This window comes from Punica granatum, chromosome 8, assembly GCF_007655135.1.
Source record: "Punica granatum isolate Tunisia-2019 chromosome 8, ASM765513v2, whole genome shotgun sequence".
Lineage (NCBI taxonomy): Eukaryota > Viridiplantae > Streptophyta > Magnoliopsida > Myrtales > Lythraceae > Punica > Punica granatum.
Window position 1 is genome coordinate 12,924,618 of NC_045134.1, and position 17,253 is coordinate 12,941,870.

General features: G+C 42.6%; 3 protein-coding genes across 11 annotated transcripts; 1 reads left to right on the top strand and 2 right to left on the bottom strand.

Moving 5' to 3' along the window:
* Positions 1-1,736: 1,736 nt before the first annotated feature.
* Positions 1,737-5,596, top strand: LOC116187721. 6 transcript variants are annotated; one of them, XR_004152123.1, is made up of 6 exons: positions 1,737-1,896; positions 2,017-3,333; positions 3,474-3,696; positions 4,064-4,146; positions 4,521-4,643; positions 4,861-4,999. XR_004152123.1 is itself a non-coding variant. In XM_031516635.1 (6 exons), exons 2-5 carry the CDS (start codon positions 2,041-2,043, stop codon positions 4,569-4,571), a joined length of 1,650 nt encoding a protein of 549 aa, XP_031372495.1. In that variant the 5' UTR covers positions 1,737-1,896; positions 2,017-2,040; the 3' UTR covers positions 4,572-4,619; positions 4,861-4,998. The 6 variants fall into 6 exon arrangements, 4 of the variants coding, with proteins under 4 accessions (XP_031372495.1, XP_031372493.1, XP_031372494.1 ...); XR_004152124.1 differs by having other exon boundaries at positions 4,088-4,146; XM_031516635.1 differs by having other exon boundaries at positions 4,521-4,619; positions 4,861-4,998.
* On the bottom strand, positions 4,732-6,226 carry LOC116187723 (NAD(P)H-quinone oxidoreductase subunit M, chloroplastic). The gene is made up of 2 exons (XM_031516637.1): positions 5,644-6,226; positions 4,732-5,380 (listed from the first exon to the last, which is right to left on the bottom strand). The coding sequence occupies exons 1-2, from the start codon at positions 6,103-6,105 to the stop codon at positions 5,192-5,194; spliced, it is 651 nt and encodes a 216-aa protein (XP_031372497.1). The 5' UTR covers positions 6,106-6,226; the 3' UTR covers positions 4,732-5,191.
* Positions 6,227-6,551: 325 nt separating this feature from the next.
* Positions 6,552-16,471, bottom strand: LOC116187720. 4 transcript variants are annotated; one of them, XM_031516632.1, is made up of 10 exons: positions 10,451-16,471; positions 10,039-10,231; positions 9,789-9,936; positions 9,618-9,705; positions 9,334-9,408; positions 8,642-8,732; positions 8,240-8,510; positions 8,092-8,134; positions 7,896-7,999; positions 6,552-7,412 (listed from the first exon to the last, which is right to left on the bottom strand). In XM_031516632.1, exons 1-10 carry the CDS (start codon positions 16,326-16,328, stop codon positions 6,987-6,989), a joined length of 7,317 nt encoding a protein of 2,438 aa, XP_031372492.1. In that variant the 5' UTR covers positions 16,329-16,471; the 3' UTR covers positions 6,552-6,986. The 4 variants fall into 4 exon arrangements, with proteins under 4 accessions (XP_031372492.1, XP_031372490.1, XP_031372491.1 ...); XM_031516630.1 differs by having other exon boundaries at positions 9,606-9,705; XM_031516631.1 differs by having other exon boundaries at positions 9,789-9,939.
* Between the last annotated feature and the right edge of the window lie 782 nt (positions 16,472-17,253).

The following is a 17,253-nucleotide window of genomic DNA, read 5'->3' on the forward strand; positions in this document are numbered from 1 at the left end:
AATGAAAGAAAAATGTAAAATTATTATTATTATATTGTTAAATCTCAGGAAGAACATAATTGAATTGAGAAAGAATAGAATTGAGTTGAGTAAAACTGGATTATTATTCAAAAACTAAACAAAGCCTAAAGTGCCATAAACATAATCTAATTTATGTAAATGTGTGAATGCAATCAATATATAATCTTATAGCATAATTTTTTTTCATTTTTTGGTGAACAATTTTCTACATAAGATATTCAATTAATTTATACTGATTACTATTAAAAGAATTTTAATATTTTCCGCGAAAGTATTCATCTAGTTTCTTAATTCAAGAGAAAGTTTCTTTACCATTAAATATAATTAAGTCTTCATAAAAGCAGCATTCAAGATTCGGGAGTGGAATTTAATGCAGCCAACGCTCACCCTCGATCCAGGCCAAGAGTGCATTCAATCCGGTTGATGAGATTCTCTGCGCTAATATATTTTTCTTTCATTATCTTTTGCAAGGCGCCTTATCCGTACTATACAAAAATTGTCTTAATTCTTATTTTACTTTAAAATGTTTCAAGAATTTTTTTATCATAATTGAAGCGTGTGGACAATACATATAAGAATAAAAATAGTAAAGCTAAATAAAGGGGAGTGGAAGTCCCGCTAACAAGGAATGAACCCGAGACCTTTTTCGGATTGTGACTTATGTCACTGCACCAAGTCCCCTTCCTCTCTCAATAATTATAATTAATCTTTATAATTTTAAAATTTTGTGCTAATTATTTGTAATATTAATCAATGAGATTAACTAAAACAAGAAATTATGAGATGATGCCCAATTAAAAGTCAATGGAATTAATTAAAACTTATTGAGAACTTATTGAGTAGAACCAACTCTCACTCTTTCTGCAATTTTCTAGGGTTCATCTGACATAATATTATGATAACACATTTATTACTTTCAATTAAGTGTTTAGCATTTCATTTCAAGTATTTAGTATTTTGTACGGTCAATCACAAATAGTAAAAATACTACACATTTAACTGAAATACTTAACGCTTAAACTGACGTATTATAGGTCACCGTGATATCAAGTCATGCTAGAATTTTTCCCACTTCTAGTATGGATATTATAGATTAGGTCGTATAGATTGGGTCACGAGCCACCGTCCTAGTAGAGGGAAAAAAGTTGAGTAAACTAGCAATTTGGTCCCTTAGATAGTCAAATTGCATCAATCGAGTCTCTTGGATAAAATCTACATCATGCTAGTCTCTAGTAATATCAAATTGGTTTTTTATAACATCAAATTGATCTCTTATAACATCAAATTAGTCCCTCGCAACATGAAATTGGTCCTCATAACGTTATATTAGTCCCTTATAACATCAATTTAGTCCCTCGTAACTCTAACAGCACCTTACGAAGGGACCAAAGTGAAAATATGGGGGGATCCAATTGATGTTATGAATGATTGACCTGATGCTGCGAAAGGACCAAATTGATGCTTGGGAACTAATTTGATGTTACAAAGGACTAATTTGATATTATAAGGGGCTAATTTGATGTTACAAGGGATTAACTTGATGCATATTTCATCCAGGGGGCCCGATTGATGTTATTTAACTATATAAGGGACTAAATTGGTAGTTTACTCCAAAATGTTTTGTAAGCCCATGTACATTTTGGGCTGGGCCTGCCCATTGTAGTTTCAGAGCCCAGCCCATCTTCCCATCTTCCTCCTCCCTCCCTCCTCCCGTCAAACCTGACGCTGACAGACTCAATGTTGACCGCGAGACTACTGGACCTCACTGCTCTCTCTCTCTCTCTCTCTCTCTCTCTCTCACGGGATCTCCGGCGAATGCAAGTTCTTCCGGCGCTGCAGCCGCTGCGTCATTGCCCCATTTGAGAACGGAAACAGGTGACGGTTTTTCCCTTTAGGGCTTCGTGATTCTCAGGTTTCGCTTCAAGCTGTCGCCGTGTAGCTAGTAAAGCTGCTTCTTTTAACTTCCCGGTTATCGTTTGTTCCTCCTCCGTGCAGGTGTTTCGCCTCCGCAAAGGAAGAATGGGTGATCCGGCGCTGCGGAGACGGCTGAAGAGAAAGCGGGCCGACGGCGAACCTCGCCGGGTCAGTTCCGGGAGAGACTCTGCCCACAGGGAAGCTGCAAGATATTATAGTCCCTCCCTCAAGGAAGATGATGAGGATTACTTGCTGCATTTGAAGCATATCGAAGCTGTGGAAGTTGATGTTGATGTCCGATCTCCTGATAGGCCTCGAGAGGGTAAGAGGAGTAATGCTGACGTTGATCCGCACTACACGTCGTTCTTGAAGCAGCTCAGGATAGATGCAAAATCTTACACCCTTGTGGTTGAAGGAGACGCTGGGGAGAGGCGTGTTTTCAAGTATGAGTATGGCCCCCAGGAAGGCCTTCACGTTCACTCTGAAGGGTTCGACTTGCCCTCCGAAGGACTTATGCCGGGAAGTCAGGGAGTGTCTGTAAAGGAAGAGTGTGTAGCAGATGATGAAAACAGAAGGAGTGCCCTGAGGAGTGAGAGCTCTAAGAAACTCAGAATCCCAGAGAATGCCCCCGGAAGAAAAGGGAACGGCAAGGCTAGGCCTTTGAAGAAAGATTCGAGGACCGAAGCAGCTGTAAAAGGGCTTAGCGTGCCCTCCGAAGGACTTACGCCGGGAAGTCAGGGAGTATCCGCAAAGAAAGGGAGAGGACTTACGCTGGGAAGTCTGGGAGTATCCGCAAAGAAAGGGACTGTAGTGAGTGATGGAAAGTCAAGGAGTGTCCTGAGAGGTGAGAGCTCTAAGAAACTCAGAACCCAGGAGAATGCCTCGGGGAGAAAAGGGAACGACAAGACTCGGCCTGTAGAGAAAGCTTCAAGGACCAAGGAGGCTGTAAACGTTTCAAAACACCCCGCTTGCAAGAGACGGAAAATTATGTCAACTGACCAGGATGTGGAAGTACAAGGTGGAAGTTGTGCTTCTGAGGGAAGGAAAGAATGCAAGAGAGGGCCTGGTCGACCTCGAGCGGTAAACTGCTTCGAGAGGCGACAAGAGGAGTCGGACTACTTGGAGAAGCAACAAGAGGAATCAAACTACGTGGAGAAGCGACGAGAGGAGAAGAGACAAGAGGAGTCGGACGAGTGGGACGATGATTACTATGTGTTTATAGATTATCTCAGGGCTGATGGTGGACTTGTGTTGTTTAATATGGACAACAGGAAGGTGAGGTACGAGGAGGATGAAGTCGAGGAAAGCAGCTCCTCGTCTGATTTGCAGATTCTTAAGGAGGACATCCTCAAGAATGAAGTAAACAACCCCTTTGTGACTACAAGGCTACCAAACATAGTATGCTTCTTTTGATTCTTTCTCCTTCACGGCCTTTACTCCACCGTAATCCTATCTTGTTGCGGTTGTGGTTTAATTACCATGCCTTGTCTGATCAGTTCCTTGTGTTCATTCATAACAACTCTCCCCTGTGAAAACAGATTGATCTGGACACTGATGATCTTGGGGAAAGTGAGCATTCAGAGTTCCGAGAGAAGCTTCTGGAAAGACTAAGAATGAGATATGATAGCAAGGAGTACGAAGAGCTTTTGCAACAGGTGAAATATAGAAGACGGAAGGAAATAGTAAGACAGCTTAGGGGAGGTCGAGAGAAAACTTGTATCACTAACAAGGCCTGTGAGTCTTATCTCGACCAGTATCCTGGTAAAGTTCATGAACTTCCCCCTTATCCCATATTATCTCGATTTGGAAGTAGGCGGTTTTGCAATGAAAAAGAATACAATTTGTTCTTACTGTACTTCTTTTTTTCACTCCAGTTGTTCATTTTGGCTCGAGTATCCACCGTTTTGCCCTTTGATTTGTAAACTCAGGAGAGGTCGAGGATTGTATCCAGGACCTCTGGTTCTAGTCAGTTGGGTTGCCCAAACTGTTGCTCACCAGACCTTATACTCTCTTTTGCTATATTTGCAGTGTATTGTTTTCTGTGGAATTAATATTGTTAATTTGTACATCTAGAGGAATTTATTCTATGAGAACTAAAAGTGCAGTTCTTGTTTATTGCATCTTCCAGATCTTAGTAAAAAAATTTCTGCAGCTCAAGGCGATCGACGCAGAACACTGAATCTCTTGCGGGGATTTTTCTTCTACTTGGGTGTGAGTATTTCATTTTCAATTGTGCTCTTACAGATTGATTTTTCCAGTCCATCTTGAAGTCGAATTGGTGTAGCATGTAAGATACTGATTATATGAGAAACAGCCGGGCCTTATTGGTCCCTAAACAAAGGTCGCCAGTTTTACTTTACCATGAGAGATGGGGTTCATCATTTGAGGCAGTGTCTGAATGGAGTTTTATGCCCGTGGGAGGTTTCCAGCAATGGGTGGATATATGGTTTTTCCAATTTTCATAAGCTTGAAGAGCATGTTGTGGGGAATTAAAGGAACAAAAGTCTGTTCGAAGAGCTCAGTTTAGACTTTTCTCTTATTGAACACAAGGATTGTTGTGATGGAGTAGCTACTTCCCTTTGCAGAGATTGGTATGGTTCCAACTAAAGATACCTAAAGCCTTGTGGTTCAGTTGACCGCATCTCACACGAGGGCTATGGTGGATCAGTTTGTACATCTCCAAGGTTTAAACACCTCATGGTTGCAGAGTAAGCTTGTGCTTGGTGAAAATTCGGGATGCAGGATCGGGCTTGAACTTTTCTAGTGGTTTGATTGAACTGGCACATGAACATCCTCTAGAATGCAAATAACCTGCCTACGTCCTTCATTTCCTTGTCTTCTTTGTTTATCAAGAAGAAAACAATTGAAATATCAGATGGGAGATCTATGCTTTTGAGTGAATTGATTTTGTGTATTTTGTGACAGAATCTCCCCATGGAAGGAGTTTTCCGGCCCTGGGACGACCGGTATTGTTCGAACATCTTGCCACCACTTCCACCACAAGTGAAGCAGAAGCCCTGTCTGAAAATTGAACCAGCCTCAAACATCTTTTCGCCACCTACACCACCGCTTGTGGAGCAAGGACCGCGTCTCAAGGTCGAACCTTCCTAGGACTGCTGAGGAAACATGGGATGAAGACTCCTTTTGCTTTAGGACTAGTTTAGTATTAGAAGGTTCACCTCACCGGGTATAGCAGAGGGACCTTTTCTATGCGTAAAAAGAAGAAAGGAACTCAAGTAATACAAGATGAGTCCACTTATTGTACATCTTGAATCTGATCTTCTTCGGTTTTGTTGTTAAAGAGAATCCGGGGCTTCCCCATGCTGAAGTTGAGGACCCTCGCATTCATATTGTACTTGATCTCTCCGTCGTAGAGTAGCTTCCTTATGTAGTGCTCTATGTCTGACCCGATCAAGCGGAGCGTGTATTCTGTCAGTGGAGCTCCCTGCATTTGTTTCATGATAGGTGATAAGATGGCTTAAGATTTGCGGCTGTTCATGCATTGTATGATTTGAACATGCACGTAAACTGAAGGGGAAAATTTTTCATGTGATTGTCGATATCCGGGCACAATTTGTCATCCTAGGTTCTCTTGTAGAATCTATCCGTGGCAGTGAGCCTTGGCAGAATAGTAATGAAATAGAATCTTATCTTTTACTGCTTTTTGGATCACTCTTATCTGATTGGAAATTGATGAAGTTAGTTTACCTCGTAATGATCTACAAGTTCCTGGAAGTAAGCATACACCTTGTTGCAGGTCTCCGGGTTCCATACAAACTCATTGGTTGGGTCAAGGATGAGGGTGAGCTTGTCCATCTGAGTTTGATCAAACTCGGATGTCACAGGGTCGATGTACGCAGCGTAGATCCTCACGTGCCTTGTTGCACAGCTGAGCCACTGGCCACCATACTCCCGGCTCATGTTCCGGCTCTTCACGTTCGCCTGCGGCTCCACGGGCCTTAGCCGCTGCTTCTGAGGCTGCTGGGCTGAGGAGGAATCCTCCTCGGGCGGCGGCCTCACTTCCTGCGATTCCTCAACTGGAGACTGCTGCTGGGCTGAGACACAGAATGTGAGGGAGGAAACTCTCTTCCTGATCGAGCTTCTCTTCCCTCCGGCCCAACCGGGCATTGAGAACTTTGTCGAGGCCATGTAAGAGTAAGTTGCTGCCATTGCTCTGAATGGCGATTTCTGTTAGTGTTTTCAGGGGAACATGGGGCTGAGGGCCTTAGAAATCGCCAGGAGACATTGTCCACTTCTTGTGGATAAGGTGACTGACTTTTTTAGTGGCGAGGAAGTTGTGTGGTTGCAAAACTACCGAACTTTGGTTGTTTTCTGTTGCCGCTCCGAACACCCGACTCGAGCAATCACATAACATAAATACAATTTTTGAGTTTCTGCTCGATAATCATTCGATACTTCATGTCGGTTCATTAAACCTCTTCCCAATTCATACTCCAGTTACCGGGTTAAGGCTGGCTTAGAAGAATAAAGTAGACTTTGTTCCCAAAGTTCTGTGCATCAAGCTATCAGAAGCTGAGATAAACACCTCGATCGCGGACAAGGATCTCGAGTTTGAATCTTTCTACTGCAAGATCATAAGGCAAGAATACCACTAATAGCGAGACATTAATTTCTATCTGTGACTATATTGAAACCATATGATCTGTGTATGTACAAAATGTATGCATACAGAAGAAGCAGTACCAACACAAATTCAATTCCTGCCATCTGAAACAAAAAAAAAAAAGCTATTAAAATAGTTACAACTTCTGCATCTGCAAGATGAATGCCGATGTCCCGTCTTCAGGGAACCTGCAGCGAAAATCACAGGAAACATTCTCGATGTTCCAACTCCCACTTGAGTCGAAGCTGGCACCTGCCAAGAGATGTGTCCCGTGCATCTGATGATGTCACAAAACAGGTCCTGCTCAAGAAAGCTCCTCAAACTTCCTCAGACTATTCACAGCTACGACCACGAAATTTCCCAAGAAAGCAGCAGCACTGCCATTCTTCAAAAATGTTGCCTCGCAGACTCTAGCCGGAAGTACTAACTATGCCATTACGTTCATAATACCGATGGGTTTAATTAGCTCATCAAGATCATCCAATTCCATGTCAAAGTCATCATTGGCCTCAACGCCCATCACACGACCAATATCCTCAGCACCTTCTTCTTCATCACTAACATCAAGGCTGACATAATCGGCAAGTTTTTCTTCAAATGGATTGTCATCCCCATTATTGGAATTGCTTTCATCAGCCGAGGGCTTCTCTGTGACTGATGTTCCAGGATCAGATGCTCTGACATACTTTGAACCACCAAAGTATCGGCCCATAGCATTCTTCTTCTCCTTTGATCGCTTCCTCTTCTTTCCCTTGGTGCGAGATTTCGGGTGATGAAGCTTGCATTTGGATCCCAGAGGACAGTTCCCAGTTGATTCAAAGATTGGGCAGACATAGCTGTGCTTCTTCCGACACTGAAGATCAAACAGTTTCAGCCATTTTACAGAGTCGTGTTGATTTTGCATAAGGGATTAGGTTTTTTCTCACAACGTGTGCTCCCTTGGTCCAGGTGAAGCAGAAATGGTTGGAATTATCAAAGAGTCCCATAATTCATGAAAACCAACCAAAATACGGGAGAAAAATCCTCGAATCACCAGCATGCCATCAACAAAGACGTAAGACGAGAACAATAGTTCTAACATTCACAAGATATTATAATGCTGTAAGGTGTAGTGTTTTCAGAAACATATTTAAACCATAACCTATAAGGGAAACTGCTATCATGCAGTTGCAATTTTTTTTTAACCTTATTAAGCAAGAAAGAATTATTATGTCCAGACATCAGCACTGTGTATCCGTATCTATCCCCCAAAAAAAAAAAGTTTTGTATGAATTATTTTATGCATAAAAACCATACAAATATGCACGATTAGAGAAAAACTGAACAGAGTGCATACCTCATTGCCATCTGCACAATAGCCTCTTAGGAACCCTTCACAAGTGGACGAATTTGGATTGACATTTACATGTCTATATGGACAATTCTTATTGGTGCATAAACCTGTAATAAGATTTGTTAGAGCCAGGCAATTTATATTGACATAATAATTCAATATGAAGAATCTAATAATTGCAATTAGATTTGAAAAGCACCTTGCAAAAAGTAAGAACAGTCGGGCATTCTCTCTGGTATAACCTGCATGCATAAGAATATACGGCATTAAGACAGACAAAATTAGATAAACTCAATATGATTTGATAATTATAACATCCAAATTTAGTCGAACAGGGGGAATATCACCTCATGGGTTAACTTGCAGTCATTATTGGAACATGAACCAGTTAAAAATTTCGTACAGACGGCAATTTTGGAGGGATCATGAATGTAAGGGCACCTCCCATCACCCTTATTGCACTTTCCAAATCTGGTAAAGAACTGACAGTATGTCCGCTTTTTAGCCAACTTTAATCTCGCAGTATGCAAACTCCACTTAACTTTCTCATTTGCCAAAACCCGAGTCCTTTTCTTTGGATCTCTAATTAGCTGGTTTCCATTGCCAATTCTGACGTACCTGCCAATTTTTACGAGCATTAGGAATAATTAGTTGGGTATATGAAACATTGCAAATAATAAAGTTCTTTTGAACAAAATGCAACAAACTGACTACCAAAATTACAGGACAGACAAATAGGGTCTACATACTCATCATTGCCGATGACTAGTCTCCTTGGAACGTATGATTTCTTCGCATTTGTTCCTTGCTGAGAAGCAGCTGTCAAAGATGATTCATCATCTGCAGCAAACACCACAACAAGATAACAATCCAGTGACCACCTGAAGAACTTGCTATCCTTTTCCTTTTCTATTTTACTTTTGGAAAATCTCAAGAGGTTGTTGTCACATTGCAAAATTTCAATATGAGTGCACAGGAGGCTCAAAGAAGAGAAAAGTTTGAAATTCCCGGTCTTTCAGAAATTAACCAGCTTTCCAGCACAGTTGCCAGACCAACAACCACCGCAAAATGAACAATAGGATGAATAAGATTCTTGTCAGTTACCAAACCATTCTTTCATGGATCTCAAAAGATTGTAAACTTCCAAACTAAATGTAACACCAATAGTATCATTAGATGCCAAGGAACGAAACCAGTTCATAGTCACTGAGAAAAATGTGACCCTAGGAAAGTTCAGTTAAGTTGAGTAATCTCAATAATCTCGTTACCAGGAATACCTTGCTAAGGAAAAACCCACCTGTGAGTGTCATATGACAATCATAGCATTCTGAGAACATTCCACTAGATTCCATTCTTGCGGATAACAAAAAATTGATAGTACTACAAACTTGGTAGTAAGCAAACAAGACCGACCATATAACAAGAAATAAAGAACAAAAACCTGAAATTCTTATGAGTGTCTTCCTTGAGGCATCCATTTTGTAGCGTTCATTACCAACTCGGAATATGCGCTCTCCTGTGTAGTCATGATTAGCTTTAGCATTAATACTACCAGATAAACTAAACATATACAGCATTTGTAGCCAAGGAAAAATTCAGTGATGTGTAACTGTCACAAGATGGATGGTTTGCAGTCTTGAATCATCATTAATCCAAAATTAGTATCTAATATAACAAATAGGCTGATTCAGTTTTGGTATATAATCTACTCACGCAGAGACTGACTTTTGTTCTTTGTGACAGAAGCAAGAGAAGCAGCACCATTCTGTTCTCTTTTCTTTTTCTCTACTGCAGCAACAGCTCGTGTAGCTTCCTGTAGTAATTTGTACATCTCAGCAATAATTTCCTCAGTAGGAAACCTCTGTTTCAACTCTCAACAGAAAGGAAATAACTGACCTCACTAGCTTTCTTTGATTGACTTTCAATGGATTTTGACCACTTTAAACTACGCCCACCAACACTCACTACCTTTGATTTTCGAAGCGACAACCCATGAGATGACCTTACATAGACTGTATCCCTCTTTCTCAACAGCATCAATCTTCTACTGAAAGAGCAATTGTCAGTTAATTTGCAGACAAAATAGGCAAAAAGAAAATGAAGATACTCGCAGTTATAGAAGGAAAAAACCCCAAAAAGGATGTACCTGATGGCAGATAAAGATCTATTATCTCCAATAGACACCGAATTCCGCATAAAATATCGCCAGTATGTTGCTCGTTTCCAGGGGAAAAACTGAGGGAAGAACTTATGATGATTTGATGCATTGAAGTTGCCCGACGTACCACGCAAAGTCCACACCAAAGCAGACTTTAGAGGTGTTTGCAGCTTTGAAGCACCTGTGCAAGAAAAGTAAATCTTCCATGAAGAAAGCAAACTAATGGTCCAACAAATTGCTCACGAAATTTACTAAGAGCTTTTCACCAGCTGATAATTTCGAACATGTGAACGAAAACCACATAACACCAGTGAAATGATGCCAATAGGTAGTCAACTGGAGCTGCAACTCCTGTATAAAAATGAACCAGAAAGTGCCTAAGAGGAACGAATTGACAAACCTTTCAGAGAACGCCTCCTGCCACTACTAGCACTGGTAACAATGTTTGCACCCAGCTGTCCCTCAGTATCTGCATTATCAGAAGATGATTGCTTGGCACTATCTAATGAAGTCCTAATCAGCTGATTTCTCTTCCTCTTGTAGTACCCTTCAGAGGGCAGGCCTTGCTTCTTATCGACCATACAAATGGGCAGGTCAAAATCATTCACTTTCGCTACCAACTGATTTGATTTGCACTTCACATACGTAATCCTCTTCAATTTAGATGTCGCCAAGCTTTCATCCTCCATTTCATTCTGACTTCCTGAACTGTTCATTGAAGCAGTTTGATCTTGATGGGCTTCAGAAGTCATCCCTGCATCCTCATGAGTTTTCAGCACATCGTTCTCGGTACAACCCATAGGATCTGACACAGGGTGACTCGAACCAGTAACTGAAGGATTTGCTGCTTGAGAAGATGGCAACCTTGCTGAAGGAACAATATTGCAGTTAGGCAAGTTATCACTGACAGATAGCGGAGGTGTCTGTGGTCTCGCCAGATGGTTTCTTCCACCTGTCCTCAAATGGTTTGGCATGCCATTAACATCATCAGTATTTGCAGAAACAGTGCTCTTCTTCAAGTCATGCACATCTGAGGAGTTTGACCTATGAACAGGGACTGTGCTATGGGAAAGCTGGGTTTGAGGGATAGCAGCTACTGGCTTCCTGACCAAGCTGTTGCCTTTTCGAATATAAGAAGTATTTTGAAGCTTTGCATTCTTTCCTGGAAGAGGTAATTTTGCTGGTAAAGTGCCAAGTGAAGGTTTAAGCCCTGGAGAAGCAGCAGATGAACTACTTGTTCGGCACCACGTATTGGGTTTTGCAGTGGAATTGGAAGTAATCTTTGAAGTTGTGGCAGTAAAAGAGGAATGACTGGGAAAGGCCCTTCGAATCATATGACTGTGCCGATTCAATCTCCCATACGGCTCTGTGCTCAATGGATCTGAACCGCAATTCATACTTCTTGAACCATTTGATGGAAAGCTTACTGTCTTATCCCTCGCCGAACAGCTTTTCTCTAATGCATTATCCGAACTATAACCAACTAAATTTTCATGCGAAATTGAGGTAATAGCAAAGCCAGCAGATGCACTCGATCCTCCTCCAACAGCCAGATTCTCCCCATGATCCGTACCAATATTCTTCACAACTGCCTTGCTAGCAATTTGGTCAAGCAAGGCTCCACCACTTGAGTTTTGTGCACCCAAGACATGTAGACTTTCTGGTGAACCCATATCGGATAGTGCATCAGGCACAGACTCCATCACTTCATCATAGGAGTTAGAAGCATGAACTCCATCTCTAGCTACATCAACCTCACCAGAAAATGACAAATAAAGTGAAACAGAAGGTGATTCATCCTTCAAACTGAGACTGGCATCGTTTTCTATATTTGCAGGACAGAACAACTGATCAGAGCTCTGAAAACTGATATCTGGAATAAGGGATTTCGTTCTCTCACAATCGCTCACTGCTTGCTTTTCTGAAGGATCTAAGTCCAATTTTCTCTCCTCAAATCTTTCTTGATCAATATCCCTGTTTTGATGATCATGCAACAGATCAACTGCAAGAGAATTTTCTTCAGGCCTGCCTTCTATAATCAGGTGATCAGCAGATTCTCCATTTCCGATGCCCAACTGCCCTAGAAATGAACTGGACTGAACACCAGGAACATGCACATTATTAACTGAACCCATACCATCAGATTGTCCTACTTGACTAGTGTCCTTGAACATGACACCTCTTTCTTCCAAGGTTGATACTGAAGCAGCCCCCTGAAGTGTATTGGCATTATGACCCGCACCCGCAGCTGCCACTTTTGGTTGGACTGAACTATCACATGGAATTGGCTGCACTTGTACAAAAGTAGTAGTTGTATCTGCAACCAAAGCGATGTTATTGTCCTGAGGTGCCATTGCATCAGAAGATCCTGAATAAGCAGAACAAACTTTTCTCCTCTTTCTCAGAGTGGGTGACGTTCTACCCTCATCAAGACCACTATCACTATCCAGCGAAACCTTAGTATCAAGAGGATCATGTGCATCTGCTGACCCAGTTCCATGTGAAACATTGTGCCCAAAGGTGATTGCAGGTAAACCAACAGTCAACTCTCCCAAACTGGAAGCTACTGCAGGATCAGGATTCTGGGTACATAAATTTAAAACCGTATCTAAAGTATCTGAAGGGCCACTATATGTTTTACTCACAGGTTTTATGCAGATACTGGCTTCTCTTGAAGTCAGAGGATCAACTTGAAAAATCCCACGGTGGCTTCTACCTGCATTGAGTGCACTGTCCTTTGAATTGTCCACTGTCAGATCAAAATTTCCTAGATTTGCTTTGCTGCCATTATCAAGCATTCTTGGGCCACTCACTTGGGGCAACTGTCCCCTTGCATCATCACAAATGAGATTACTCAAACCCATGAAATTCTTCTCTGAGTTAGTTGTAAAACTGCCAGAAACCCAGCAAGCACCTGTTTCCATGACATTTTGAGAATCTCCACAAAGCCCAGTAGTCATTTGGTAAGTATTAAGGCTGCAATCTGGAGCATCAAATTTCTCCTTACCAATAATAGGTAAGTCTTGCGAGCCAATCAAATCTTCTTCAGGACCAGAAGCAGCATTTCTCATCAACAAAGACCCATCTACCACTGTAGAACCATCCTCAATATTAGACCCACTTAAGGTTGACATGCGCGTAGTACTACAATCTTCTGCAAGATTATCTTTCTCTGCCTCATTGTCCAGCAGCAAAAACTTCACATCTTGATGTAATTGTCCACTGAATTCATCCTTGCTAATCTTACCATCAACCACTGCAACTGGTACATTCATGGAACTCGAAACAATTTGGAGGTCAACATTATTAGCATTTGGTGCATCTACTTTCGTTTCTTCACAATTCACAGGACAAAAAGAAGAAGATGAACAATCTCTCTCCTTGTTTTCACATAAAACACCAGTACCCTCATCTGTCTCTCTGCCAAATCTCGGTGATGAAAAAGAACACGATAATCCTTTCTTTTCATCAATTTGTCGTAAAAGTCCCGGTTCATTTGAATCATTGGTCGCTAGACACTCCTCAGACAATGCCATACTGTGGCTTGCAATTTCCTCTTGCAAAGAACCTGAACCTTTGGAAGACACTAATCTTGAAGGACTATCTGCTTTCTTGAGCCCGTCATGCTTCCTAGAAGGCTGCCGGTTTGGTGGGTCTGCCTTACGAGTAACAACTTTTTTCACCACTTTCTTCACAATTTTTTTCTTCTTGGCAACCCTGACTGAAGGTGCTTTATCTGGCAACCCTTTGTCTGCTGTTTTACTCAGACTTGAACCACCAGCCTTACCAGCATTATCAGAAACCACAACCCTTTTAGCGCCAGCACCAGAATATCGTCCCTTAGGAACTGTACCTTTGACTGAAGGTGCTTTATCAGGCAACTCTTTGACTGCAGTTTTACTCAGACTTGAACCACCAGTTTTACCAGCATTATCAGAAACCACATCCCTTTTAGCGCCAGCACCAGAACCTTGTCCCTTAGATACTGTATCTTTGACTGAAGGTGCTTTATCAAGCAAGCCTTTGTCCGCATTTTTACTCAGACTTGGACCACCAGTTTTACCAGCTTTATCAGAAACCACATCCCTTTTAGCGCCAGCAGCAGAATCTTGTCCCTTAGAAACTGTATCCTTGACTGAAGGTGCTTTATCAGGCAAGCCTTTGTCTACAGTTTTACTCAGACTTGAACCACCAGATTTACCAGCTTTATCAGAAACCACATCCCTTTTAGCGCCAGCACCAGAATGTTGTTCCTCCGGAACTGCATCCTTGGATGAATGTGCTTTACCAGGCAACCCTTTCTTTATAGTTTTACCCTGACTTGTGCCAACATTTTCACCGGCTTTACCAGAAGTGACATCCCTTTTAGCGCCAGCACTAGAATCTTGTCCCTCAGGAACTGCGTCCCTGAATGAATGTGCTTTACCTGGCAACCCTCTGCCTACAGTTTTACCCTGACGCGAGCGAACATTTTTACCAGCTTTATCAGAAGCAACATTGCTTTTAGGGCCAGCATTAGAATTTTGTCCCTCAGGAACTGCATCCTTGACTGAAGGTGCTTTACCAGGCAACCCTTTGTCTGCAGTTTTACCCTGAGTTGAACCAACATTCTCAGCTCTATCAAGAACCACATCCCTTGTAGCGCCAACCTTAGAATCTTGTCCCACAGCCACTGCATCCTTCCTACCTTGAAGATCACTACTGCCTATATCTGCAACAGGACTTGGACAAGACTTTCCAACTTCATAAGTAACAGATGAGACATTCGTCACTTTTGATACAGGTAATGAGCTGCTATTTGACTTAACTGGAGCATCAGATTCAGCAACTATCCCTTCCAAATGTCCCAAATTATCCTGGTGTTGAGCAGATGCACCAACTCTCTCAAGCAATTGTTTTGAATTCTCGGTCGTGCTAATGGCGACACCAGTCACACTAAGAGAGGAGTTTAATTTCTCATCATACACATTGAGTTTGTCCAGCAATGAACTTGTGCTATCTTTATCTGACACAATAGCTGACTTCAGCTTCTTGCTTGAGGGCATGTAATCCTTTTCGTAAACAACCCTGGGGCTTGTAGGTTGAACAATGGGCTTGGCAATCAGCGTGTTAGATTTAAATGAAACATCAAGATCCACTGAACCATCTTCTCTTGTGTCCCTTGGCCCATGATCTGAACTGATAAACTGTCCCTGCCCCTTACTTTTGGAAGAACCAGGGCCAGAGCCACTGTCATCGTTATAGCCATTGCTGTAATGCCGTTCATTGTCTCTAATCCTGTGGTTAAACCTTGGCATCTGAAGCCTCAAGAACGCACTCTTCTTCTGTAGTTGCTTCTTGGGAGTGAGACTATGTTCGCGGACGACTTCTCTACTACCCCGACTGGCACCGCCATATCTTCCAAATTCAGCAGCATGATATTCCTGTTTCAATGCAACAGTCCTAAAATCCTCTCCATCAAAATCTGTAATTTCAGGAAGTGATTCACTTGAATTCCTGGTATTGTCTCTCTTATGAACCCAACTTTGCCTCCCACTCGTGCCGTCTCCTCTCTCATTCCGGTGAGGCTCACTATCATAGCTGCCTGCAACTGACGAAAACCGATAGGAAGACCCATGAAAAAGACTGTCTTGCTGATCAGAACCGGACCCCTCTGCATAATTCTCCCTTAACCTAACCCTGGAAATTGGCTCTACTTCACGCCTAGAGCTATCAACCGGCCCATAAGGCGAGGCAGCTCTGTGCTCAGGTGCACGACGGTGTACATCATGATTGTAATCCGCATTGGAATACGACCTATGCACCAGACGCCGATCGAGCAATTCTGCGCGATTTTCCACAAAAGGAGAGTCGTGTCCGCCGAGGACTCGACGGTCGCTATCAACAAGGGCATGATGGTGGTGCTGGTGGTGGTGATAGATCGATCGCCGATCACGATCATCATCGATAGGGTTGAACCCGCGGGTAGCAAGCTCGTATCGTGGGAGTGAGGTCGTCAGCGCTCTCGGTGGTGCAGGGGAGGGATGGTAATCCGAAGGGTGGTGGATCTGCGGCGGGAAGTTGCGGCTCTGCTGATGGTGCTGGTGGTGGTGGTGGTAATGGGGGACGGTTTGGGGAGGGTAGAGATTGGGGTTATCGGAGTAATTTGAGCGGTTCGGCGGCCGGGGCGAAGAAGATACCTGAGCGTACCTCGATTGCTGCTGGTGGTGGTGATGGTGGTGGTGACGGTGGTGGTGTTGGGCGGTCGGCCGGCCGTCCGGCGGAGCGTAGGGATTCATCGGGTGGAGAAGGCTCCGTAGGTCAATGCTCTCGCGGTGCCTTTCTTGCGACTTTGGTTACAGATATAGAGAGAGATCATCGACAATGCTAGGGGTGATAGTGTTATTGTTGATTGATTTAGGGGGCAAAATGGAACTGAGGGTAAAGAGATCAGCCGGCTGCGATCCTCATCTCCCCAATGAAAATCTCGGTTGACCATATCGCACAGCCACATGAACATATTTGAGCATGCTAGCATTTTGGTCCTCGAATTTTTCATTTGCCTTCCACTTTAGTATCTAAAAGAAATTTACCAGCGATTGAGCTTTCATGCTTGCCAGCGATTGAGCCCTGAAACGATGTTGTTTTGCTAAGCTTCATTTAAAAAATAATATATTTGACGCCTTTAGCGCCACGTAAGCGACCACATCGGTTTTTTCGTGAAGGACTTGATGGGCGAACCTGAGTGTTGGACGGAATTGGAATTTAGGGGCTAAATCGCTGGAAAAGAATTTTCAGATACTAAAGTGGGGGCAACTGAAAATTTCAAGGACTAAAGTGTTAGCACGCTCAATAAATTTGGTGTGGACCTGTGTGGTAGCCTGAAGAGGCCCAGCCCACATTAGCAATAATCTAGCCCATGTATCGGGATTCCTAGTGTCAACGCACGAGGTTAATTTTGATAGGGGCGTGAGACTTTTAGGTCACATTAGCTTTGTGAGTGCAGTAATGGAAACAGAGAAATAGAGGAATATATGTCATCAACTATGTACTCTGAAAATATCATTATCAGAATAACAAACTTCTTTCTCTATCGTTTTCTCTTCTTATTCTTTCTTCTTCTCCCTTCTTCTCCCTCCCTCTCAATTTCTACTCCAAGTCGCAAGGCTGACAAATTGGTATTAGAGCCAAGTCTTGGGAGCTAAAAGCTGGGAAAAGGCTACC